Source organism: Carcharhinus amblyrhynchos, chromosome 4, assembly GCF_965287045.1.
Source record: "Carcharhinus amblyrhynchos chromosome 4, sCarAmb.v2.hapA, whole genome shotgun sequence".
In the NCBI taxonomy this organism is placed as follows: domain Eukaryota; kingdom Metazoa; phylum Chordata; class Chondrichthyes; order Carcharhiniformes; family Carcharhinidae; genus Carcharhinus; species Carcharhinus amblyrhynchos.
The window spans coordinates 71457077-71483573 of record NC_137327.1 but is presented as its reverse complement, the minus strand read 5'-3'; the positions used below and the strand labels follow the sequence as shown (position 1 = coordinate 71483573).

Below are 26497 nucleotides of genomic sequence, written 5' to 3'. Positions count from 1 at the left end.
CGCATAGTAGTTCTCCCTAGAGATGCAGCCTGTAAGAGCTCCCCAGTGTATTTAATAAACTGATGTTGTTATAAGTCCCTCGTTACAAGTCATTGGAACCCAACACTGCTTCATGGTGTCAGGATTTGGCATTATAGTACAAGTACTTTGCAGCATCAAACCACTCAAAAAATTGCAGACAACTGGGCAAAGTTTGAAAAAGATTTGTGCATCTACTGTGGTACCAGTTTATCAGACAAATCTACAAAGGTACAGGAATACACTTTACTAAATCTTGCAGGCCCCAAGGCTATCGAGAAGTTTGAATGCTTTGTCTTCCAACTGGAGGAGGAGAAAGTGTTAAAAGAAGTTTGAAAACATTTTGAGAACATAATACTCTACAGGCATTCTACGCTTAACATCATAAACCAAAGATCTGATGAATCAATACAGTTTGATTCTGCGAGTTTTAAAATCTGAGCAAAAGATATGTATTTGGCAGCCATACGAATGTGTTAGTCAGGAGTCACACAGTCTTTGGGATCCACCATGATCTTTTCTGCAAGCACCTGCTTTGAGTGAAAGACTTAACATTGCCAACAGCCATCAGCATCTGAAAACTGAATGAACAGTCAGAAAATAGCAGCCAGGAGTTTAGGTGCAAAACAGAAGTCTTCATGGTTCAGGTCATGCCCAGCCCCAACTGTGGCAGCCATTACCCTCAGAAGAGCATATTTGGCATTTAGTGATGCTGCAATAAATGTGACAAATGGAACCATTTTACGAAATGCTGCAGATTGAAATCACAGCAGCTTTCCTTTGCCACCAGCCACATTGCAGCTAGATGCTCAGAGAAAGATGAATGAAGTGGAGCTCAACCAAACCACTGAGCCTCCATTAACACTCTACTGTGAGAGAGTCAGCAGTGTCACAGAACAGGTTGAGATCTTCACCACTCTCAACATAATTCGCAGCAACACAAAACTGAAGGTTTAACACTGGAGCAAAGTGCAACGTATTGCCCAGTCAAATGCCATGGGAAGTAGACATTTATGCAGCTCCAGACCCCAACACTCAGATGGACCTTCTGGTCTATGACAGACAAATTATCCACACGGAAGATGTGGCCACTCTACATTGGACACAGAGCAGTTTCAAGTTTCATAAAGTTGACCAGAACATTAGGCCAATATTAGGTCTTTGGGACAGCATTACACTGGGGTCCAGTGGTGCATGGAACAACTCTTTGTAGTTCAACCTTGTAAAATCATCATCGATGATATCCTGGATTGGGGTTGTACTGTGCAAGTACGTGATACCTGTCTTTGTCTCACCCTTGACAGAATCAGGACCAGATAGCTGAAGCTGAACACTGTCAAATGCAGATTCAGGGCCAATCAGGCTCCCTGTATGGGTCACTAACTCACAGCTGATGGTGTGAAGCCAGATCCAGACAAGACAATGGCTTAACAAAAGATGTCCATCCCCATGGACAAGAACACTTTACAGCGTTTCCTTGGTATAACAAATTTTCTTTCCAAGTTCATTCCTTATTACACTGAGGTCACTGGACTGCTTTGTCAGCTCTTCCACCAGGATGTCAAATGGTGTTGGTAGAACACCACACAGCAGGTCTTTACCAGACTCAAACAGGCACTCATTACCCATTGATGCTGCAATACTTTGGCATTCAAGAATCCATACTCTTACTAGCAGAGATCTCCCAGCACAGTGCAGTTCAGAGTGAGCGACCAATAGCCTTCGCTTCAAGGGCCCTCACTGACACTGAGGCTGGTCATGCTCAGACTGAAAAAGAACTTCTTGCTCAAGTCTTCACCTGTCAGAAATTTCATCATTTCATGGTTGTTGACCATCGGTCACTCATAACTATTTCAATTATGCTCTTCACACTGTGTTTGCACAACTGCAGTGCAATGATGCTAAAGCTACAATGCTACAATATCAGCATCATCTACCAAGCATAGTAAGGAGCTGTACTTGGCTGATGTCCTTTCCAGAACCTTCCTTCTCACTACAGACCAGGCAGATCATGAGGAAGACATAGACATCATGACAATAGAGGCGGTGTCCTCTTGTAGAATCTAGGAATTCAAAGATGCCTTATAGACGGACATCATATGCAGACAACTTCATGATGTCATCAAAAAAATTACCACCCTGTAACTGAAGAAATTTCTCATCTCTGTTTGAAAGGATCATCCTTTTATCCTGAAATGATGCCTTCAGATCCCAGTCTCTCCTACTATTGGAAATGTCTTCCCCATGTCCACTCTATCCAGGCCTTTCAGTATTCAGTAAGTTTCAATGAGATCCCCCCTCAACCTTCTAAACTCTACTGAGTACAGACCCAGAGTCTTCAAATGCTCCTCATACATCAAATTTTTCATTCCTGGAATCATTCTCGTGAATCTCCTCTGGACCAAGGCCAGCACATCCTTCCTTAGATACAGGGCCAAAATTGCTCACAACATTCCAGATATGGTCTAGAATCCCCACAAGAGCTTCTCCACAAGTTCTACATGTTCTTCTCCATCAGACATGAACTAATTGTACAGGATAGATCATACTATGTGGTTGGCGCTTCATCATCCCCACTGCCCTCCAGAGGTACTACACCCAGCAACTGCACCAAGGGCACCCTGGGTTGGAAGCAACCAGATACAGGGCAAAGGAGTCACAGTACTGACCCTCCTATGTTTGCAGAGATTTGACAGAGATATTCAAAATCATGAGTGGTCTGGACAGAATAAATAGGGTCAAACTGCTCCCACTGACGTAAGCAGAGGGCACAGGTGACTGGCAGTGACACGAGGAGAGTGTTTCACATTCTGGATTTAGATGTGGAATAGACCAAAAGACCATAAGTGATAGGAGCAGAATTAGACCATTTGGTCCATCGAGTCTACAACACAATTCAATCATGGCTGATAAGTCTCTCAACTCAATTCTCCCTGTAATCTTTGATCCCCTTACTAATCAAGAACCTAACTATCTCTGTCTTAAATACACTCAATAACTCGGCCTTCACCGCCTTCTGTTGCAATGAATTCCAAAAATTTACCACCCTCAAACTGAAGAAATTTCTCATCTCTGTTCAAAAGGATCATCCTTTTATCCTGAAATGGTGCCTTCAGATCCCAGTCTCTCCTACTGTTGGAAACGTCTTCCCCATGTCCACTCTATCCAGGCCTTTCAGTATTCGGTAAGTTTCAATGAGATCCCTCCTTGTCCTTCTAAACTCTATTGAGTACAGACCCAGAGTCTTCAAATGCTCCTGGTACATCGAATTTTTCATTCCTGGAATCATTCTCGTGAATCTCCTCTGGACCAAGGTCAGCACATCCTTCCTTAGGTACAGGGCCAAAATTGCTCACAATATTCCAGATGTGGTATGACCGGAACCTTATAAAGCCTCAGCAGTACATTCCTGCTTTTGTATTCTAGTCCTCGCGAAATAAATGCACGGCCAGCGAATTATACAAATTCAATGATGGCTTTCAAAAAAATTTGATGAGGGCTGAAGAGAGACAAAAAATACAGTACCACAGGGAAAGGGTAGGGGAATGCAGTGAGGTGAGTTACTCTTGCTTCGAGCCAGCACTGACAGGATAGGCCGAATGACCTTTCCCTGTGCATTAGGCAGTCTGCGATTATATGATATTTGAAGTGGGACATGGAAATAAAAAGAGAGAAGAGACGTTCATCCTCTGCAAACTCCAGAACTTCATATTCAGGCTGAAAGTTTATTCATTCAGGAACATCGCTGGGGATTCCGTGACGTCACGGGGATTCCTTGTTCTAAATTCCAATGATGTCAGCGAGTTTCCGCCCCCTTTCGGGGTTCTTGCTGATTGGCTGAAGTGTCCGTCGTTCACATAAACTGCGATTATGATTGGTCAGTCAAGACTATAGGGGCGGGAAAGTAAGATGGATAAAAGAACACGTCCCGTTTTAGAAAGTCAGAGAGAAGCCGAGTGGAGTCATCAGAATGAGTTCAAATGATGCAGCCAATTCCGGTAAGAGACTTGAACGACAGAAGGGCTGGCATTGGGACTGGCACTGAGTGTGGCTGGGACTGGCATTGAATCTGGGACTGGCATTGAGACTGGGGCTGGCACTGAGCCCGTCTGGGGCACTGAGTGTGGCAGAGACTGGTAATGAGCCTGTCTGAGACTGGCATTGAGACTGGGACTGGCATTATGTCTGTCTGGGACTGGCACTGATTCTGGCTGAGACTGTTTGAAACTGGCATTGAGATAGGAACTGGCACGGAGTCTGTCTGGGACTGGAATTGAGACTTTCTGGGACTGGCACTGAATCTGAGACTGGGACAGGCATTGATACTGGCCGGATTTAACACTGAAACTTGCTCAGTTACATCTCGCTTTTGTCTGCTGTTTAACCCAGTGTCACAGGTGTTCAGTGTTTCACTGTGAACAGCGAAAAAGTTATTTGAAGTCACTCAGCCAGCGGTGAAACTGCAGCTGCTGTAGCGAGCACCGCGGTGTGCTCGATCAGCAAGTACACGCTTGCATCTCGATCATGAACAGCACATGCTGCAAACTCTCAGTAGGTCTGTGGGCGAGAGAAACTAAATTGATGTTTGGCGTCTGTTACCTTTCACCAAAAATGCTTTCCAATTCAAATGAAGATTTGAAATGTTGACTCTCTTTCTCTCTTCATGGATACTGCCTGAACTAGTGAGTATTTGCAGCGTTTCCTGTTTGTATTCCAGATTTCCAGCAGCCGCTGTATTTTCAGATAGAGCTATCCAAGCTCTGGGCAATATTCTGTGAGGTCTGAAACTTTGAGATAAATTAACTGTTTCTGATCGCCCTCCCTGATAACATAACGATCACTCCCGCGTAAAATGTCTGAAAATTCGTTCTTGAGGTGTGGCTGGCAATCGCAAGGCACCGACACAACGCCCACTCCTTGCTATCATGAAGGCACGAAGTTAAAACTGAGAGTATAAAACTGGAGTCACATGTGGAGCAGACTGCGTAACAGCTGCAGGGTCCTTTCCTGAAACCAGATTTTTTTTCCCCTTTTGATAATCTTTCAGTTTTTAATGCTATTTGCCCGCACAAGTTACCAGTTTTATTAAGCACACCTTATTATTGGTGTCATCAGAAGGCATAATCATAACGATTGCAGCAAATCACAGGAAAGGTGTTTGGACTGTGAAACCCTCCCCAAGTGCTGCAGACAGTCAGAGATCTCAAGTGGACCCAATGGTGGAAAGATACAATCTTTTAGGGGCATATATTTGTGGAACTGCTCCCCAGTTAAAATATGCTGCTCCCGATTGCAAGTCCCAAGAAAACTGGGACATTAATTGGATCTAATGACAGGTCACATAAGGGCATTGGACATTTGGACAAGATCTATATAGAGATTAGCACTGTCCAGGAACAAATAGCCAGCTTGATTGATACCCTATCCATCAATTTAAACATTCACTCCTCCAGTACTGACAGTAGCAGCAGTGTGTACCATCTACAAGATACACTGGCAATTTTGATCTCCCAAGCCTGTGACCTCTACCTCTAGAAGCAAAAGTGTGACATCAGACCAGCACCAGCTGCAAGTTCCCCTCCAGCTCACTCAGCATCCTGACTTGAAAACATATTGCTGTTCCTTCACTGTGACTAGATCAAAATCCTGGAACTCCATCCCTAATAGCACTGGGAATTAACATGCAGTTCAAGAAGGCAACTTAACCACCACCTTCTCACGGACCAGGGGATTTTCACAGTAATTTCATTGTAGTGTCAATGTAAGCCTACTTCTGACGCTAATAAATAAACTTAGGAAAGGACAATAAATGTTGGCCTAGCCAGTGACTTCTTCCTCTTGAATGAATTGTTAAAAATCCATAATAAAACCTTCCATCCTCAGCATTAAATTCTTGAGCTGACTGCTGCATCTTGCCTGGATACTCTGAGGTTAAGATTAAGGACTGTATATTAAGTGTTGCAGAGTATTCACAGGTCTTGCTGAGAACCTATTCAAGATGTGAGGATAAAAAACTCAAACTCATTTTAAAATCTTCATGGATTTCATCTATAAATTCTGATTAGGTGAAGCTAGCATGGGCAGATGCAACCAGGTTGAAAGAACTTATTATTCCTAGCTAAAAGGGGTGAGGTAGTCCTGTTTTAATCTGGATTGTATTTTGGAATCAAGACATTTTAATGATTTTATTAAGGCTTTATTTATGCACCATACTTGGAATAAAATATATCTGCTGATTAACTGCAGGTCTCTGTTGATAGCTCTTTTAAGGTAGCAGGTCTGTTGGTATGTTTAATATTGGGAAGTTCAGTCATTGCTTTCCACCTGAGATTATGACAGATCAAAATTCAGAATTCTGATTGCATCATCTTTCATGATGTCAGGTCATTCAAAATTACTTTACAGTAAACTAAATGAATTTACACACAGTCCCAAAGGCAGCATTGAAGTAATGATCAAATAATCGTTTTTCTTAGTGATGATCTTGGTTGAAAGTTAATGATTGGATGGGACAATCGGGAGAACATCCATGCTCTTTGAATTCATGTCTTGGGATCTTGTATAGTCACCTGAGAAAGTGAATGGGACATCAAAAAGATAGCACCTCTGAGGATGCAGCACTTCCTCAGTACTGCACTGAGTGCCAACTCGGATGATGCAGTCATGTGTCTGGAGTAGAATTTCTGGCTCGGATATGAGAGTCACACTAAGCCACAATTGCTAATCTTCTGTTTATTTTTATTTTATTGTGGGATGTTGGTATCACTGGTAAGACCAAGATTTGCTGTCCAACCCTAATGAAATGTGTCAGTACAAATGGAAACTCTAAACCTATGAAGTACAGTTGGATTGTTTGATATTGGATGACAAAAGTTATTATATTTTAAGCCAGTCTGAGCATGTTTACAATGTTACATTTTATAAAGCAACTTGGCTAAATGTGACTTTTGAAAATCTTTCAGTGTGGCAAGAGGACGAATTTGATGCTGCCTTGAATGAATTCAATACAGTCATGGAAGACCTGTCCTGCTCCATAAACAATACTGTTCAGTACAAGGAGCACTTGAATCAAATGAAGAAAATGAGTACGACCAGTGCTGCTGACAGTGGAATTGATGATACGGAGAGTGAGTAATGCAGAGTTTGTGATTATTAGCCCTGGGAATGGGGGGATGCTGGGTAACCATTATCTTCTCCTGTCACAGTTTGGATGTTTGTTTAAAATTCAGAATGGTCCATATGGCATAAGCTTGACATTCTAAAGCATGAAGATATTGGGATTTGCTCATGGGGTGCTGTGGACTCACTGACAGAACGTGAATGCAGGGCAGTCTTTGTGGAGGTTCATGATGCTTGTTTTTGGGAATGCCAGGACAGAATGGTGTGGTCACAGAACTCTTGCCATGTTGGTTTGGGAATACATTTTTCAATGCTCATTTGTTAAATGTGACTGAGCTCATGGGGGAGAAAGAATAAGGTGAAAGAATTACTGCTGGGGGTAGATGAAGGAAGATGGGAAGAGAGCCCTTGTGAAGCATAAACACTGGCATTGAGCTGTTGGGATATATGGCCTGTTTCTATAGTGTACATAGTATGCTTGTTCTATGTTATTGGCTTTGGAAGCAAATGCCATTTTAAAAAAATCTTGAAGTAGATGTGGCTAGCAAGGTCAACATTTTATTTCCCATAAGACATAGGCTGAGTGGCCTAATTCTGCTCCTATCAAGTCTGCACCGCCTTTCAATCATGGCTCATTTTTCTCATCTCTGTTCCCCTGCCTTTTCCCCATAACCCCTGATCCCCTTAATCAGAACTTACCTATCTCTATCTTAAAGACACTCAATGACCTGGCCTTCTGCAACAAAGAGTTCCACAGATTCATCACTCTCTGGCTGAAGAAATTCCTCCGCCTCTGTGTTTTACAGGATTGTCCCTCTAGTTCTAGTTTTTCCTATTAGTGGAAACATCCCCTCCGTGTCCATTCTATCCAGACCTCGCAGTATCCTGTAAGTTTCAATTATATCCCACCTCATACTTCTAAACTTCAACAAATACAGACCCAGGGTCCTCAACCGTTCCTCATACGACAAGCTCTTCATTCCAGGGATCATTCTTGTGAATCTCCTCTGGACCCTTTCCAAAGCCACTACATCTTTCCTTAGATAGGGGGTCCAGAACTGCTAACAATGCTCCAAATGGGGTCTGACCACAGCCTTATATAGCCTCAGAAGTACATTCCTGCTTTTGTATTCTAGCCCTGTCGACTTGAATGCTAACATTGCATTTGCCTTCCTAACTGCCAACTGAACCTGCACGTTAACCTTAAAAGAATCTTGAAAAAGGACTCTAGTCGCTTTGTGTTTCTGATTTCCTAAGTATTTCCCCATTTAGAAAATAGCCTATACCACCATTCCACCTTCCACTTTTCCATATGGTATTCCATCTGCCACTTCTTTGCCCACTCTCCTAACCTGTCCAAGCCCTTCTGCAGCACTCCTCCTGCCCGCCTTGCTTCCTCAATACTACTTGTCCTTCTACCTATCTTTGTTTCATCTGCAAACTTAGCAACAGTGCCTTCAGTTCCTTCTTCCAAATCATTAACGTATATTGTGAAAAGTTGTGGTCCCAGCACTGATCCCTGAGGCAAACCACCAGTCCTCAGCTGCCATCCTGAAAAATACTCCTAAACCCCACACTCTACCTTCTGCCAGTCAGCCAATCCTCTATCCATGCCAGGATCTTACATTAACACTACGGGCTCATAACTTATTTAACAATTTCCTATGCGGTACCTTGTCCAAAGACCTTTTGGAAATCTAAATAAATCACATTCACTGGTTCTCCTTTATTTAACTTCCTTGTTACCACTTCAAAGAGCTCTAACAGATTGGTCAGACATGACCTCCCCTTGACAAAGCCGTGCTAACTCAGTCCTATTTTATCATGCACTTGCAAGTACTCCGCGATCTCATCTTTAATAATGGAGTCTAAAATCTTGCCAATGACTGAAGTCAGGCTAACAGGCCTATAATTTCCTGTTTGCTGTCTCCCTCCTTTCTTAAACAGCGGTGTTACATTAGCTATTTTCCAGTCCTCTGGGACCCTCCCTGCCTCCAGTGATTGCTGAAAGATCACCAGCAATGCCTCCACAGCTTCCTCAACAATCTCTTTTATTCCATCCAGTCCAGGTGCTTTATTCATGATCAGAGCTTTCAGTTTCCCCAGAACTTTCTCCTTAGTGATGGCCACCTGTGCCCCCTGATTCTTCTGGAGCTCTGGCATCCCACTGGTGTCTTCCACCGTAAAGACTGATGCAAAGTAACTATTCAGTTCCTCTGCCATTCCTTTGTTTCCTTTTATTCTTTCTCCAGCCTCGTTTTCCAGTGGTCCAATGTCTATTTTTGCCTCTTGCCTTTTGTATATTGAAAAAAAACTCTTCCTATTTTCTTTTATATTACTAGCTAGCTTACAATCATATTTCATCTTCTCCCCTCCCCTATTGCTTTTTTAGTTGTCTTCTGCTCGCTTTTGAAGGCTTCCCACTAATCCCTGCCACTTCGTATGCTTTTTCTTTTGCTTACTGTTACTAGAGAGGTGGTGCGCGACAGACTGGAGGGGCTGATTGTGGACAAGTCCCCAGGACCGGATGGAATGCATCCGAGGGTTCTGAAAGAAATGGCGGAGGTGATAGTGGATGCCTTGGTGGTTATTTTCCAGACGTCGCTGGATTCCGGGGAAGTGCCGGAGGATTGGAAAACGGCTAATGTTACGCCGTTGTTTAAGAAGGGTGCCAGGCAAAAGGCGGGGAATTACAGGCCGGTTAGTTTAACGTCTGTGGTAGGTAAAATGTTAGAATCCGTCATTAAGGAGGAAATTGCGAGGCATCTTGAAGGGAATTGCTTGATAGGGCAGACGCAACACGGTTTCATTAAAGGGAAGTCGTGTCTGACAAATTTACTGGAGTTCTATGAGGATGTGTCTAGGGCGGTGGATAGAGGAGAGCCGGTGGATGTGGTCTTTCTGGATTTTCAGAAGGCGTTTGATAAGGTACCTCACAAGAGGTTACTGCAGAAGGTCAGAGGACATGGAGTTGGGGGTAGGGTGTTAGCGTGGATAGAGGATTGGTTGTCAAATAGGAGGCAGAGAGTGGGGGTCAATGGGTGCTATTCGGATTGGCGGTTGGTGACTAGTGGGGTGCCCCAGGGGTCGGTGCTGGGGCCTCAGCTATTTACCATTTATATAGATGATCTGGAGGAGGGAACCGAGTGTAGGGTGTCGAAATTTGCTGATGACACCAAGATTGGGGGAAAGGCAAATTGTGCGGAGGGTGTGGAGAGTCTGCAGAAGGATCTAGATAGGCTGGGCGAATGGGCCAGGAAATGGCAAATGGAATTTAATGTTGGCAAGTGTGAGGTGGTCCACTTTGGTAGGAAGAATGGTAGGAAGGACTATTACTTACGTGGCGAAAAACTGCAGCAGGCGACGGTGCAGAGGGACCTCGGGGTCCTTGTGCATGAGTCGCAAAAACCCAGCCTGCAAGTGCAGCAGGTGGTCAGGAAGGCGAATGGGATGCTGGCCTTCATAGCGAGGGGGATTGAATATAAAAGTAGGGAGGTCTTGCTGCAGCTGTATAGGGCATTGGTGAGGCCGCAGCTGGAGTACTGTGTGCAGTTTTGGGCGCCGCACCTGCGCAAGGATATTTTGGCCCTGGAGGGAGTGCAGAGGAGGTTTACTAGGCTGATACCGGAGTTGAGGGGGTTGAGCTATGAGGAGAGGCTGAATAAACTAGGCTTGTACTCGTTAGAGTTTAGAAGAATGAGGGGAGATCTCATTGAGACGTATAAGATGATGAATGGGATGGATAGGATAGAGGTGGAAAGACTCTTCCCGCTCAAAAAAGACAGTAGGACTAGGGGGCACAGCCTCAAGATAAAGGGGGGGCGGTTCAGAACGGAGTTGAGGAGGAACTTCTTCACTCAAAGGGTGGTGAATCTCTGGAATTCTCTGCCCGTTGAAGTGGTGGAGGCTGCCTCGCTAAATATTTTTAAGAAGCGGGTTGATGGGTTTTTGATAAGAGAGGGGATTAAGGGTTATGGGGAGAGGGCGGGAAAGTGGAACTGAGCCACGACAGATCAGCCATGATCTTATTGAATGGCGGGGCAGGCTCGAAGGGCCAGATGGCCTACTCCTGCTCCTATTTCTTATGTTCTTATGTTTTATGCTGCCCTTGACTTTCCTCGCCAGCTATGGACGCTTTGTCCTCCTATTAGCATGTTTCCTCCTTCTTGGGGTGAATTTCTGTGGTGCCTCCCGAATAACCTCCCAAAGCTCCTGCTATTGCTGTTCCACAGTCTTCCCTGCTAGGCTCCCTTTCCAATCAACTCTGGGCAGCTCCTTCCTTTTGTCGTTGTAGTTACCTTTATTTAATTATAATACCGTTACATCTGATTCCCTCTCAAACGGCAGGGTAAATTCTATCATATTGTGGTCACTGTCCTAAGGAGTCCTTCACCATAAGTTCCCTAATCATGTCTGCCTCATAACAAATTACAAAATCCAGAATTGCCTGCTCCTTAGTAGGCTCTATCACAAGCTGCTGCAAAAAAAATCTCTTAGACATTCCACAAATTCCTTTTCTTGGGATGCACTACCTACTTGATTTTTCTCAGTCCACCTGCATATTGAAATCCCCCATGATTATTGTAATTTGCCTTCTTTTATATGCCTTTTCTATCTCCTGATTTATTTTCTGCCCCACATCCTGACTACTGCTGGAGGGCCTGTACACAACTCCCATCAGGATCTTTTACCTTTGCGGTTCCTCAACTTTACCCACCGAGTCCATGCCTTCTGATTCTATATCACTTCTCAGTGTTGACTTAACTTCATTCCTTACTTGCAATGCAAACCTGCTCCCTTTGCCTATCTGCCTGTCCTTTCGACAGGACACATATCCTTGGACAGTTGGTTCCCAGTCCTGATCCTTTTGCAGCCATGTCTCTGTGATGCCCACAACATTGTACTGGCCAAGCTCATTTACCTTGTTCCATATACTACATGCATTTAGGTACAACACCCTCAGTCCTGCATTGACCACTTCCCGTCTCAAACTTGTCACCATTTTTGCTCTGCCTGGGGTTACCACCTTCTCTACACTCCGCTTTATTACGTGGTCTTGAAACTTTAATAAGCTCTCCTGAGCCCTCAGCTCCTTTAACTAGTTGAAAGTCCTCATTGTTAACCTGCACTTCTACCCTCTCCTTTAACTTTGATTTTCTAATTCTCCATACAACTGAACCCTGCAATGATGGTGATTACTTTCTCGAATGATTAACTGCAGGGTTTGCTAGATTATTATGGAAGGTTAAGAGTCAAGGACACTGTGGGATTGGGGTCCAGTATAAACTCAGCTGGATAAAGAATTGGGAATACATTCTTTGATGTCCCTGCTTGTGAAATGTAACTGAGGTCATTGGGGAGAAAGGATTAAGAGGATTTATTAATGAGGATGGGTGGAGACCCATTTGGAGCATAAACACTGGCACTGAGCTGTTGGTACGCATGGTTTCAGTCCCATATAGTGAACTAATTGAGTTTTTACAACAATCCAACAGCTTCCTGGTGAGATACCAGATTTTGTTTCCCCAAATTTAAGGAAAGAAATCCTCTGAATTCCATTTCTAAAATTGCCAAGATTTTTAAATTTATTTACGGGATGTGAGCATCTCTAGCTAGGCCAGTAATTTTATTGCTCATCCCTAATTGTCCTTAAGAAGGTGGTGGTGAGCTGTCCTCTTAAACCAGTGCAATCCCAGTGATGTAGATACACCCATAGCACTGTTTGAGATGGAGTTCCAGGATTTTGACCCAGCCACAATGACAGAATGGTGATATATTTCAAGTCCAGATGGTGAGTGGCGTGGAGGGGAATTTCCAGGTGGCGGTGTTTCCTTGTGTCTGCTGCCCTTGTCCTTCTAGGTAGGAAAGGTCACAGGTTTGAAAGATGCTGCTTAAGGAGCCTTGGTGAGTTCCTGCACTGCATCTTGTAGATGGTACACATGGCTGCCACTGTGCATTGGTAGTGGAGAAATTGAATGTTTAAGATAAGGGATCAGAGTGCCAATCAAATGGGCTGCTTTGTCCTGGATGGTGTCAAGTTTCTTGAGGTGTTTTTGAAGCTGCACTCATCCAGGCAAGTGGAGAGTATTCCATCACACTCTTGACCTGTGCCTTGTAGATGGTGGAGTCAGGAGGTAAGTTACTTCCCGCAGGATCGCCAGCCTCTGACCTGCTGTTGTAGCACTGTATTTATATGGCTCGTGCATTTCAGTTTCTGACTGATGGTAATCCCAGGATGTTGATAGCGTGGGATTCAGTGATGCCAGTGAACCGTTTAAGATGAGGCTTAAACTCGCATCTTAATTTCTATTGGTGTTTAATATCTATGCCAGGCTGTTCTCAGCCTTTTGACTAAAATCAAGTGTCAGATCAGGCCCAAGGTGAGATGCAATGCCTTATCTTGTCAGTTTGGATCCTGTTTGTCTCTCTTGTGGGGACCACAAATTGGATTTTGAATTTGATTTTTGGAATGGATTCGGATTTGCTTGTTCATTCTGAGCACTGGCTTTGTAACTTTAAGAATGGAGTAAAACATTTATGAGCTCCATCTGCCTCAATTTTTTTTCGCTTCATTGAAGCATTAATCTCCTTTTTTATAGAATAAAACTTTTTTTAACGGAATGCGTTTTAACTATTAGTGAATAATTTTCAAATCAAGTGCAGTTGGTATACTGGAAGTTCTGTTCAATGAGCAGGAACGAACAAAGAACAAGAAGAAAGAACAGTACAGCACAGGAAACAGGCCCTTTGGCCCTCCAAGCCTGTGCTGCACATTGGTCCAACTAGACCATTCATGTGTATCCCTCCATTCCCAGGCTGCTCATGTGACTATCCAGGTAATTCTTAAACTATGCCAGCGTGTCTGTCTCCACCACCCTACTTGGCAGCGCATTCCAGGTCCCCACCACCTTCTGCGAAAAAAAAAGTCCTTCTATCAGTTATACCTCGCCCCTCTCTCCATGAGCCCTCGTGATCATCACCTCCGAAACATTAAAACCATGTTTCAGCTAGCCTCAGGTACACGTAAAAAGATTTTGTGGTACTTTTTAAAATAAGAGTAGGAGGTTTACTCTGATATCCTGGTCATTATTTATCTTTCATGGGTGTGATGCCATGCTCCCACTGCATTGAGGTCAGTGAATTTGGCGGCCAGACAGGTCGCCATTCACTGTAGTGGGATGGGAAAATCCTGCCAGTGTGAACAGTGGGAAGATTCTGGCCAACATCTCAAACAGATTTTCTGCCCATTATCATATCACTAATTGTGGGACTGTGTGCACAAAGTGCTTGCTATGTTTTCTAAATTACAAAAGTGACCGCACTTCTTCAAGTAGCTAATTGGTCGCAAACAAATTTGGAATGTTTTGATGTTTTTGTGAAGTGCAATATTAAAGCAAGTTTTTTTTCTTGGGATTAATGCTAACACGGATTAGGGTAGAGCAGTAACTGCTCCACCTTTTGATAAAAAGAAAACTGCAATATAGGAGAGGAAGAAGAAAATGCTTTTTAAATTTAATTTTTTTTAGTTGTCCTTATGGGCTGTCACAGCCCATCATAGCTGAAGAAGGCTGGAAACTTCCCTTCCATTGGGAGTGTCTGATTAAACTTGCTGGAAGAATAAAGTTAGCCCTCGATCTTGCAATACAATGGACTGGCAATTTTCATCCCATTTGCCCATTGGGGAGCTGACAGTTTTGGGTGCAACATTGGCTTTATTTTACTTCCTCTAGGATTCATTGCATTGAGTATAAAAACAGCAAACCATGCAATCCCATGGGTTTCCCCTCTGAAATAGATTAAAATTACCCTACGCATGTGGAAGCCTTCGTTTTACGACCCTAACCAATTGTATGAGTCTTTAGTTAGCATTGCTGTTTAGACCTTCTTCTGAATCTGCAATCTGTTAAATAAAACTTATTATAATCTGTTTAATGCATAGAATTCTACTATCAACTTGCTCTGAAATTGGATTGTAAAATGTACATCAGGGTTAGTGCCAGCTCATTAGTTTCATTTGCCTGAGCTGAAATATCCTGACAATCAGTCAGGATCTTAACCATGTTACTTTGTTTCTCTTTCACCTCAGGAAAGATACAGGAGGGGGGACATGTTTGCAAATTTGGCCTGCTTTAAATGTACTTCTTTGCAGTATCACTTCTTATATGTGGTCACTATGCATTAGTCAGACTCGCACTCATTTTCAATCCAGACACGAAAGGTACTATTCATATTGGATCTTTCATGACCACAAGAGATCCCATAACACTTTGCAGGCAGTGAGGTGTACACGATTAAAGTGTAGTCACTGTTGCAATGCAGGGACACACAATATTTAATATATGCACAGTAAGATTCCACAAATAACAATAAGATGCATCACTGGTTAAATTGAGATAAACATCCTGTTTGTGTTGTAGGATGGAGGATAAAAAAAATCCTTGAGGAATGGAGATATAATACATAATCTAAAAAACACTGTTCTGATTCTGGGACTTTGACAGAATTGACTGCAGCAGTGATGCAATCATTTCTGTGAAATAGGTGCTGACCTAGATATTGATCGTTTATCTAAAAAGTGTAAGATTCTGGGTAAACAGCAGAACAAAACAGCACTCTCAGATCATTGACTTTTATCACTGACAGGTACAACTTCATCTGCTGGCAGCAGCTTAAACTGTAGTATTGAGAAACTGACCTCTGTGGACACAACAGCATCCAAAGGTAGGAAATAAAACAATTTACACTATTAAAGGCTCTTGGCCTTGCTCTTAGTACTCCTACACTGGTGTCAGTGTTGGCCTAGATAGCTGTGATGGTAAATAACTATAAGAACTGATTGTTACCTTTCATCACCCCATGTTGAAGTGACACTATCCTGACTGGAATTCTACATTGTGGAATTGAAGCAGTTATGTTACAGTCATTGTGATGCCAATTATTGTTCTAGAAACTTCAGTTATTTCAGTGGTATCCGGCAAATGACGTAAAGTTGGTTACTTTCAATGGCTTCCCCAGCTGCAGTAGTTACTTAATACTCAGTTGGGTGTTGAGTCATAGAATAATGTAAGACCAGTAAATCTAAATTGCAACTGTCCCTTCCTGAACTCAAGATCTGTGCCCCAAGTGAGGTTTCCCTCCTTGCCTTTCTCATTCAGCGGGAGTGTATGCATCTTGCTTTCATTTATTCCCCCATCTCAGCTGGCCTTTTCGTCTTCCCCATCTTGTTCCCAACAGAATGCTGTCTCTGTCTCTCGCTGTCGTCAAAGATTCCCTCTTTTTCCAGATGTCCACTTGTTATATTACAAAGAGCACTCCATTTCTTCACAAGGCCACCTTTTTCATCCCCTACCAAGAGGCAGGATCTCATTCAATCTTTCCCTCCCTCAAAGATTTTGTTCCTTTTTTTATTTCTTTACCACACAATGAAAGTGAAATGTTGAGGCACCACAGCTAGAGATTTATTCCGAGGTGTTAGGTTTCTGTGTATCTTCATTTCAGGCCCATTTCCTGTTGTAAGTTAAGCATATTCTTATCTGAATGCCTTAGATCATGGGCTGCATGGTCTCTCCTATCAGTGGTTAATTATGTAAGCAGTATATATATTTGGTACCTTTACAGTTGGCCTCCCATTAAGAGGTACAGTGTTGAGGATTGGTGGCAGGTTGAGTTTGCCCAGCATTGAAGAGAGATGTAACTGAGTTCAAAGCATTTGGAAATCTGTATGGGTGTGTTGTGTTATTTGGACAGAAATGGTGGTGACATGATATGGGGGAGCCATGTTAGTGGTGAAATTTACATTTCTGGATTGTCACATTGATATGTCCATTGTTTTACAAATATTCTTCTTACATGCCTTGATAAAGTACAAGGGATTTATTGTCTAGAATATATATATATATATATATTTTTGCTACAATGATTAAGATCTGATTGGCTTACTGGCAATCTCTAGGATCAGATTGGTTAAAGTTCTAGGCTGTGATTCGTAAGGGGCTCTCCAATCACTCTTCAAAGTGGTGTCAGGGTATTGCAGCATTAGTTTCATATACTTACAGACACAAGTTTTCAAAGTTACTGAATCAATGAACTCCAACATAATCATGTTCCAGTCTCCTCCTCACTTGGCTGGAGGGGACCATTTCCTCTTGACTCATGGTTACACTCAAGCATGAACTTGGACATTGGAGTAAGCTTTTGACTGTAGTGATATCGTGGCTGAGTTTGATCTTGTCCGTGGGTTCTTCCAGTAGGGACATGGCTAATCACCGCAGAAATCTTGCCTTTCCTCGCTCAACAGTTTTTGTACCAATGGTATCTTCCTGACCATAGCCTGGGTGAGATCAGTACCTACTCAGATTCTCCTGACCCTCAGTCCTGTTCAGCCACTCTGTCAAAGTAACATGATTAAATTGCTTCCAATAATTTGAATGCAGAAATGACCTGGGTGTTAAAATGAATCTCCTGTGGGAATGGAAGGGAGACTGAAAATTCAACTAAGGGACTTAGATTAATTCTACAGTAGGGCATGGAAATGCCAAGTTAAAACCTGAGAACGATAAAATAATAATGAGCAAAATGAAATATGTTGTGTTCGTATAGAAACAATTAAGATAGCATAGGGAGACTTTATGAATAATCACTTCAGATGCGTGAGCAATTTGGCAAAGTAACTAGCAAGTGATAGAATATACTGGGTGAAAAGAATTGATGGTAAGCTTTAATATTTGTGGAACACACCATGCTTCAATAATTACTTATTCACTAAATAATAATTTTACTCATTAACACCTTCATAGAGTATAGAGAAGAACAAAACTTATTCAAATTATTTGCTGGAATAGGGATTATGGGGTGTTTAAAAATAAAGCAGTCAGATTGAGAAGGTGAAAGCAGACTGCTTCAATAATTAAGGTGCAAGAAACAAATTAGGGACGGACTTTTTTTAATTGTAAGATGAAAATATTAACTGGTTCAATCTTTGGTTCTCTTAATTAAAATTAGATGCTGATTGGAGATAATTGCTATGGTATAGACAGGAACTGACACAGTAGAGATTCTCAGGGATTAACACAAAACTGTCTTCATTAGATGGGCAAACCATATACAGCTCCTGATATTCAATTCCATATTTTTATTTCTTTGTATATGACAAAATGGAGGCCTTGTGGCACAATGAGTAGTGTCCCTGCCTCTGAGCCAGAAGCTCTGGGTTTGAGTCCCACTCCATGATCAAGATCAATGCGGCCAAACAGACTGAGAATCAACCTGCAAAATCCTGCCAATGGCAGGTGGTAAGAGTGGGAGGGATTCCTGGTCAGCCATGTTTGAGGAGTGGATCACTTCAAGCTATAACCCTCTGGTGACAGGCTAGTGATCTATTACAGGAAAACCCTGCTGTGGGAACAGATGGAAGTCTGCCTTGCGCATCACCAGGTTCAGGTTCTGCATGACAAAATGCAGTAAGTTACACATAGTGAATTATGACCTTGTTTCACTTCAGACACAGTGTGCAAAACTCTACAGGCCTATTTCTCTATGCTTCTTGCTAAAACCTTGTTTTTTACTGGCTTGGAAAAGGTTATAAAATAGTTTGGGCATCCCAGGCCCTGAAAGCTTTAAATTGACTTCTAGGCAGACCAGGAATAGATCTGAGGAAATTCGTGTGTCTGATATCAGCAAGTAGATCTTTGCTCACAATGTTGGAACAACCTGCCAAACAGTGTGGAGATTAAACACAATAGAATCATTAAGATAACCAAAATACTGCGGATGCTGGAATCTGAAATATAAACAGAGAATGCTGAAAAAACTCAGCAGGTCTGACAGCATCTGTAAGGAGAGAGAACAGATTTCATAGTTTTGAGTCCATTTGGCTCTTCATCAGAACTGAGGATAAATCTGTTAGATACTATACTGTAAGCGGAAAAGATTGCAACAAAAATGTAGCAAACTTGAGAATAAGAGATGGATGATCCTATGCATAGTTACATTACAAATTTCAAATCCTTCCAAGGTTGTATTCTCCCCCAACTATGCCACCCTCCAAGAACTCTGCACTACTTCAACTCTAACCCCTTACGTATCCCTAGCTTCCATTAACAGCCATGCCATCAGTCATCTAGGCAGTAAGGAGTTCCCTCCCTAAATCTTTTCATCTCTCCACCACTCTCTCCTTCTTAAAGATATTCCTCTAAGCCTATCCTTTTGACCAAATTTTTGGTTGCTGTTTTCCATATGTGACTCAGTGTCAGTTTTCTAAATAAAATACCCATTTGCATGATGTAGGTATCACTGGCAAGACCTGCATTTTCTGTCCACCCTACTTGCCCCTGAGAAATTGGAGGGTACCAATTTCTTGACCCATTGTTGTTCTTGTGGTAAAAATTCTACCAGGATTTCAGCCGGTGCTGCCGAAGGGATGGCAATATAATTCCAAGTCAGGATGGTGCGTGACCTGCGACAAAACCTGGAGATAGTGGTGCTTCCATGCATCTGCTGTCCCTGTTCTTCTAGGCAGCGGAGATTGGGGATTTGGGAGATGCTGCCAAAGGAACATTAGGGAGTTGCTGCAGTACATCTTTTATCAGGTTGCTCTTGTGGAGCACCTTGAAATGCTTTAGCACATTAAAGGCTTGTTGTTGTTATGAGTTAAGAGAGTCTTCAAAGTTCAGCTGAATTATTTGAGTTCTTAACTTGTAGTTTAAATACTTTGTTTATTTTCCCCTTAAGCCAAACTTGGAGACACAAGAGATTTGGAGGATTTTATTGCAGACCTTGACCAGACATTAGCAGGTAAGTAATTATTTAAACATTTTTTGGTAACTCTAATAGGTTATACTTACAATCTGCATTTCCACTTGTTTCATTCTCTCCTGGGAAAAATAGAATTATTATTTTCTCAGGAAGCAATAGGTGGCCATGACTGGACTAAGCCGCCCCTTGGTTGCCTCCTAGATTTTTCTTCTACTCTCAGGCATGGATCTATTGTCCTGTTACCTCCTAATATCTGATTTGAAGCTACTCCCCACTGGTAAGTTTGCTGCACATCTAGGATGATGTTCCATACCTGCTCCCCACTAGTTTAGTTCACTTCAGCTTCAGTTGGTTCCAGGTTCATTGTAATCTTGATTCAGATGTGTTTTAAAGAGTTGAATGTCCAAAGGGAAAAGAGTTGCTGGCTTCTACATTTCAACTGAGCCAACCATGTTATTGGTGACAGAGGCTAATTTGCACATCCCCAGGACAAAACAGCAGGAAGTATCTGAGGTCCAGTCACCTCCCCTCCGACATAATGCCCAGTTGGGACAGTTCTCTGATATTTGTATATTGTCAATTTAATTCAACAGGCCGCCTCCAATAACCAGCTCAGATTTGGAAAAGCCTCAGGTCTGTTAGGTAAACAGTTAGGCTGTATTTGCCATGTAGTTACCGTACTGAAAAAGCAAAAAAACTAACCTCCTCTCACTAAGAACCAACATTGCCAAGCTTCTCACCATCAAAATGTTACCATTGACCTCAACATTAACTGCATTTGCCTTTTCAAAACCAGAGTAGGGAACCTTAAATCCCAAGAACAAATACTTAAAATTACAGGGGAGATGTTGGCATAATGGTAATGTCACTGGATTAGGAATCCAGAAACCCAAGCTAATTTTCTGGTGTTGTAGTTCAAATAGCAGCATGTGGAATTTAAATTCAACTCATAAAATCTGGAATTGGAAGCTAGTTTCAATAATGAGCCACTGCTTCAATAATGTTCTTTAGGGAAGGGAATCTGTTGTCTTTACCTAGTTCAGAATACATGCAACTTCAGATCCACAGCAAGGTGGTTGACTCTTAACTAGCCTCAGATGACTGAGGTTCAAGGGCAATTAGGGATGGGCCCTAAATGCTGGCCCAGCCCAGTGATATCCACATTATAAGAATAAGGAAAATTAAAACCTGATGAGCTTTGCAACAATGGAGGCAGCAGAATCCTGATGTCAATGGCTTTCTTCATTGCTTCAACACCTGCCCCCCCACCCCCCACCAAGGAACCAGCAGTGGGTAAGGGGAGGGATGCTGCTTTTTTTTTTTCAGTGAGCATTCATACACAATCACAGGCATTTGAAAGCATTTTCCAGCTAATGAAGTGAACTTGATGTTGTAATATGGGAAACATGGTAGCCAATTTATGTATAGCAAGCTCCCACAAAGAGCAATGAGATAATGACCAGATAATCTCTCTTGGCGATGTTGGTTGAGGGATAAATATTTACTAGGACACTGGGGAGAACTCTCTTCCTCCAGAAGATCTAGATAGAAGGATCTAGATAGGCTGGGCGAATGGGCCAGGAAATGGCAAATGGAATTTAATGTTGGCAAGTGCGAGGTGGTCCACTTTGGTAGGAATAATGGTAGGAAGGATTATTACTTATGTGGAGAAAAACTGCAGCAGGCGACGGTGCAGAGGGACCTCGGGGTCCTTGTGCATGAGTCACAAAAACCCAGCCTGCAGGTGCAGCAGGTGGTCAGGAAGGCGAATGGGATGCTGGCCTTCATAGCGAGGGGGATTGAATATAAAAGTAGGGAGGTCTTGCTGCAGCTGTATAGGGCACTGGTGAGGCCGCAGCTGGTGTACTGTGTGCAGTTTTGGGCACCGTACTTATGCAAGGATATTTTGGCCTTGGAGGGAGTGCAGAGGAGGTTTACTAGGCTGATGCCGGAGTTGAAGGGGTTGAGCTATGAGGAGAGGCTGAATAAACTAGGCTTGTACTCGTTAGAGTTTAGAAGAATGAGGGGAGATCTCATTGAGACGTATAAGATGATGAATGGGATGGATAGGATAGAGGTGGAGAGACTCTTCCTCCTCAGAAAGGACAGTAGGACTAGGGGGCACAGCCTCAAGATAAAGGGGTGGCGGTTTAGAACGGAGTTGAGGAAGAACTTCTTCACTCAAAGGGTGGTGAATCTCTGGAATTCTCTGCCCGTTGAAGTGGTGGAGGCTACCTTGCTAAATATTTTTAAGACGCAGGTTGATGGGTTTTTGATAAGAGAGGGGATTAAGGGTTATGGGGAGAGGGTGGGAATGTGGAACTGAGCCACGACAGATCAGCCATGATCTTATTGAATGGCGGGGCAGGCTCGAAGGGCCAGATGGCCTACTCCTGCTCCTATTTCTTATGTTCTTATGTTCCTTTTCTTCAACATGGGATTGTTTACATCTACCTGAGAGATGAGAAGGGGGTTGGCTTAAGGCTTATCCAAAAGACAGCACCTCCAATGTGGCAGCACACCTCAATCAAGTGTCAATTTGGCATCAGTCTGAGTAGGGGAGTTCTCTCTCGTGTCCAGGCCAATATTTACACCTCAACCATCTTCTTAAGATTTATGATCATATAAATTGGTCTCATCACAGTTTGGGGGCAGCCCGCTTTCCTGCATTACTGCACTGGTCACACTTCAAAACAGCTGCAATGGTTCTAAAATACTTCGAGATATCCTAAGCTAATGAAAGGTACTACTTATTTGTTAGGGCAGAATTTTCCTGCACTTCCCGCTAGTGAGATTTTCTGGTCCCACTTAAGATGACCCAACCCATAGTGGCATGGGTGAGGAATGTAAATCACCGTCTTCGCTAAGGCCCAGAGATCCCACCGGCAGCCAATAGTGAGTTGCTTCTGCTACCAGGAAATCTGCCACAGATGGGAGCTGGTTTGGGAATTGGATGGTTTTGGGGAGGCTGTAGCATTCTGCCTGAAGCCTATGTTTCTGTCATCTGCATTTGCAGGTGCAATAGTGAACAGTTTTGGTTGAAGTTTCTTGATATCGCTCTCCTTCCGTCGCTCATATCTTCCCAATCTGAAACGTAACTTCAAGTGTCAAGTTGAGCTAGCAGGCCTCTAAAAAATTTCACCTGTGGGCTAGAATACTTTCACTAATTTGTGCTTTAAAAATAATGATCTTAGGGAATAAACACATTTGCTGTTTGCATATATATTTAGGAGGATTTGCAGAATACTGAAGAATGACTCATTATCTCCACAGCCTCACCACAGATCAGCCAAATTATTGGGTGGGGCTGCAAAACCTTGTCCTGGATGAATGCTTCAATTACCCTTTAGGCTGGCAACTTCTAGACTGGGATTGTAATGTAGATTTGCAGAGTCTTTTCCAAACCTTGTCATTATTTATGTGATGGTTTTACACTGCAATTAACAACACACTGCCTTCCTTCCCCACTTTGAATTTGCCTGGAACAATGAAGAGTAAACATTCTCTTTCCCTTGTTGCAGAGATGATGTAACTGGAGGAGAGGCATATTCGCAAGGAACCGCAGCGCTTGAAGACATTTTTCTGACCGGATGCAGCCTCAGACAAGCTTAGCCTCTCATGCTCCAACACTTTCTTGCAACGTTGACACAGAGCATGCTGACGGAACTGTATGAAGGATTGTCGCTGCCTTGTGCAGGCAACTGAGCTGCACAGGAAGGAGATTGTATTGCAAATTGATTCAGTTTTCTTTGTTGTTGTAGCAACTTCCTATATATGTCATCTTGAAAGCAGTATCAAGTTCTTTAGCACACTAGAGGCAACTAGCAATCAAAAACTGGAGACCTACTTACCTGTACATTTTGTAAAATAAATATTTATCTATTTGAAACCAATAAAATACTTGAGCTCTGTATATTTTGCTTTCTGAATTAATTCTCCTCTAATCTGTGTGAAATATATTTACCTTATGCAGTAGCACAAAGAAGTGATTGCAAAATGAATTTTTCATTCCCTGTCTCTACCCCAGGATATTCAGGTAGGGGTCAAGGTGCTGGTTCTTAAGTTCAAACACCACTTCGAGACTTGAGCGCATAATCTAGGCTAACATGCTGATACAGTACTGAGGGAGTGCAGCACTGTCGGAAGTCCATGGCGCAATTTTCCATTCTGGGACTAAGTCCTCTGGCCAACAGGGATGGGACTGGGAATGTTTCCTGATATGGATATCAGTGGGAAATTGTGCCTTATCACACAATGATGAGCTAATTATGCATTTGAAAGTTTCTTGATGTGTATGGTGGGGTGGTTCACCATCATATCTGGGTACCATATTTAAAAGTTGCCCACACGTCACCTTGAACACCATTGAAAGAGAAGATCCACTGACTGGAAGATCCTGTACAGAAAATCCACGCGGTAGGTTATCCACCCAGTCATTGTTGCTTGGAGCTGTGTCCCAGAGTGTGGTCACTGCAGGCCTCCATCAACTCAGATCTCCGTGTGCTGCCTCAGGCCTCCTTATAGATAAGTTAATGTGCACACCACGTCGGTCTGGACATGATATCCCGCTGGTGGTGTGGAAGACGAGACAGGGGGACATTTCTGGTTGAGCCTTCATCTTCCTCCATTAATGGAATGTAAACTGGTTTCACAATGGCTGCTGGAGAAAATAGCGACTCCAGCATAGAAAGTGTGAGTGCACGTTCCTGCCATCATTTTATGCCAACATTAAACCTCCTGCCACATTGTTGACCACATTGTTACCATCACCCACCATTAAACCTGCCAGAGAGTGGACTGGAGAATTTCACCACAGTCTTTAAATAAAATATTAAAATGAGGCCTCATCTTCCCTCTCAGGTGGATGTAAAAATAGAGCTGGAAGAGGAATTGAAGACATTTGCTATCCAACACGTAACCCTCAAACCAACATTGCAACTGGGTTATCTAATCATTTAATTAATTTGTGATTGTGGAATCTTAATGTACACAAATTTGATGTTGCATTTTTCCATGAAGTAACTACTCTTGTTGGCTTCACAATTCTTTGACATATCCTGAGGTTTTGAAGTGTGCTACAGATTTGTTAATTTGTTTGTGATTTCACTATTTGAGTGGAACTAACTCTTTAATTTCTTCACATTCATACTACTGTCAAAAATAGCCGCTTTTGAGGACACTTGGGTTCACCGTCAAGCATCTTTTTAACTGGATGGGAAATAAAGAGTGGATGCTCACAGTTCCATGTTGATGATTGCTGACGTTCAAAGTTCACGGCGAAAGCTCAGAAAACTGCTTCTTTTCATCCTCCATCAGTACTGGATTGTTCAGAGCCAGTGGGCAGATCTGACTGGCTCCATCTTGTTTGGGACCAATGATTTTAGCTCTATCCCTAATAATATTTTCTTTCCAATCAAATTCCTTTGTAATACAAATAGGGAAATCAGGTATTAACGTCACTGAGTTGTAAGGGTGAATAATTTTTCAAGTGTGAATTAGCACAGCATGCTTCCCAGAAGATTACCCCACAACGTTATTTGTTGGAATACAAATTAAGATTCCTTTCATAATTTGCTATGATTTGCCAAGTCTGTTTGAAGAGATAATAATGGGCACATCACAATACCATGCATGTTTCTCATTTTGAGCATTAGTTGCATACCAAATAAAATGTAACATTAAAGGCATAAAGAGTGCGTAGCTTGTAGAATAACAGAGAGGAAAGGCACCAAAGGTTAGATGGAGACAGGTTGTCTAAATAGACAGGATGGCTACTTAGAGTCGTTAATATTCTTCTATTGTGCTTGAGATTTCATGAATTGAAGATTAATCCCCTTGGTTTTCCTGTGTGAAATCTGGAGTCAAAAGACAATCACAAGGACATTATTGATCAAACAGTGTGAAGGTGACTAATGGTGGGAGAATAGCGGGTGGAAATGTTGGGAATGAGAGGTCATATATCAGATCTCTCTGATTATAATGCAGCCAAAGTTGATATTCAGTGCCATTTTAGTTGGAGGAAGGGGAAGGGAGGGAATGGTTGCCCAGGGAGATTCTGGTGCAGCATTGACTGCGGCCTTATTCCTGGATAAGAATTGCAGAGCTATGGAACAGAAAAGCTGATGTGTTGGATATTATCCAAACTGTTTGAAAACAGCGACTAATGGGGTATTGGCTTAGATTTAAATTTACTTGTGCGGTTAGTTGTCAAATAAATATTGTTTGAAACATCACTGACTGCTGTCTAAAGCTTTTTGCAGCCTTATGAATTTTAGGTGAAAACCATGTTCTGTTCTATTTTGAGATCTGGAAGCCATTAGCCAATAGGTGTGAAACTGATTGTGAGTGAGGGAGCTGATGGTTATCAGTGCTGTGGTAGTTCATAGAATCATAGAAGCATAGAATCCTACAGTGCAGAAGGAGACTTTCGGCCCATCGAGTCTGCACTGACCACAATCCCACCCAGGCTCTATCCCCATAAACACATGCATTTACCCGACCTAGTCCCCCTGAAACTAAAGGACAATTTAGCACGGCCAATCCACTTAACCTGCACATCTTTGGACTTTGGGAAGAAACTAGAGCACCCAGGGGAAACCCACGCAGA

At 42.6% G+C, this 26497-nt stretch overlaps 1 protein-coding gene across 1 annotated transcript; it reads left to right on the top strand.

The window, feature by feature from the left end:
• Positions 1–3975: 3975 nt before the first annotated feature.
• LOC145342633 (regulator of cell cycle RGCC-like) lies at positions 3976–23778 on the top strand. Its single transcript, XM_080188180.1, has 5 exons — positions 3976–4016; positions 6981–7145; positions 15781–15858; positions 19867–19929; positions 23412–23778. The coding sequence occupies exons 1-5, from the start codon at positions 3989–3991 to the stop codon at positions 23420–23422; spliced, it is 345 nt and encodes a 114-aa protein (XP_080044306.1). The 5' UTR covers positions 3976–3988; the 3' UTR covers positions 23423–23778.
• Positions 23779–26497: the final 2719 nt, after the last annotated feature.

Coding starts and splice junctions, on each gene's coding strand:
- LOC145342633 (XM_080188180.1), top strand. CDS start 3,989: ATGAGTTCAAATGATGCAGCCAATTCCG. Junction 4,017..6,980: donor AAATGATGCAGCCAATTCCG/GTAAGAGACTTG, acceptor AAAATCTTTCAG/TGTGGCAAGAGGACGAATTT. Junction 15,859..19,866: donor GGACACAACAGCATCCAAAG/GTAGGAAATAAA, acceptor TTTCCCCTTAAG/CCAAACTTGGAGACACAAGA.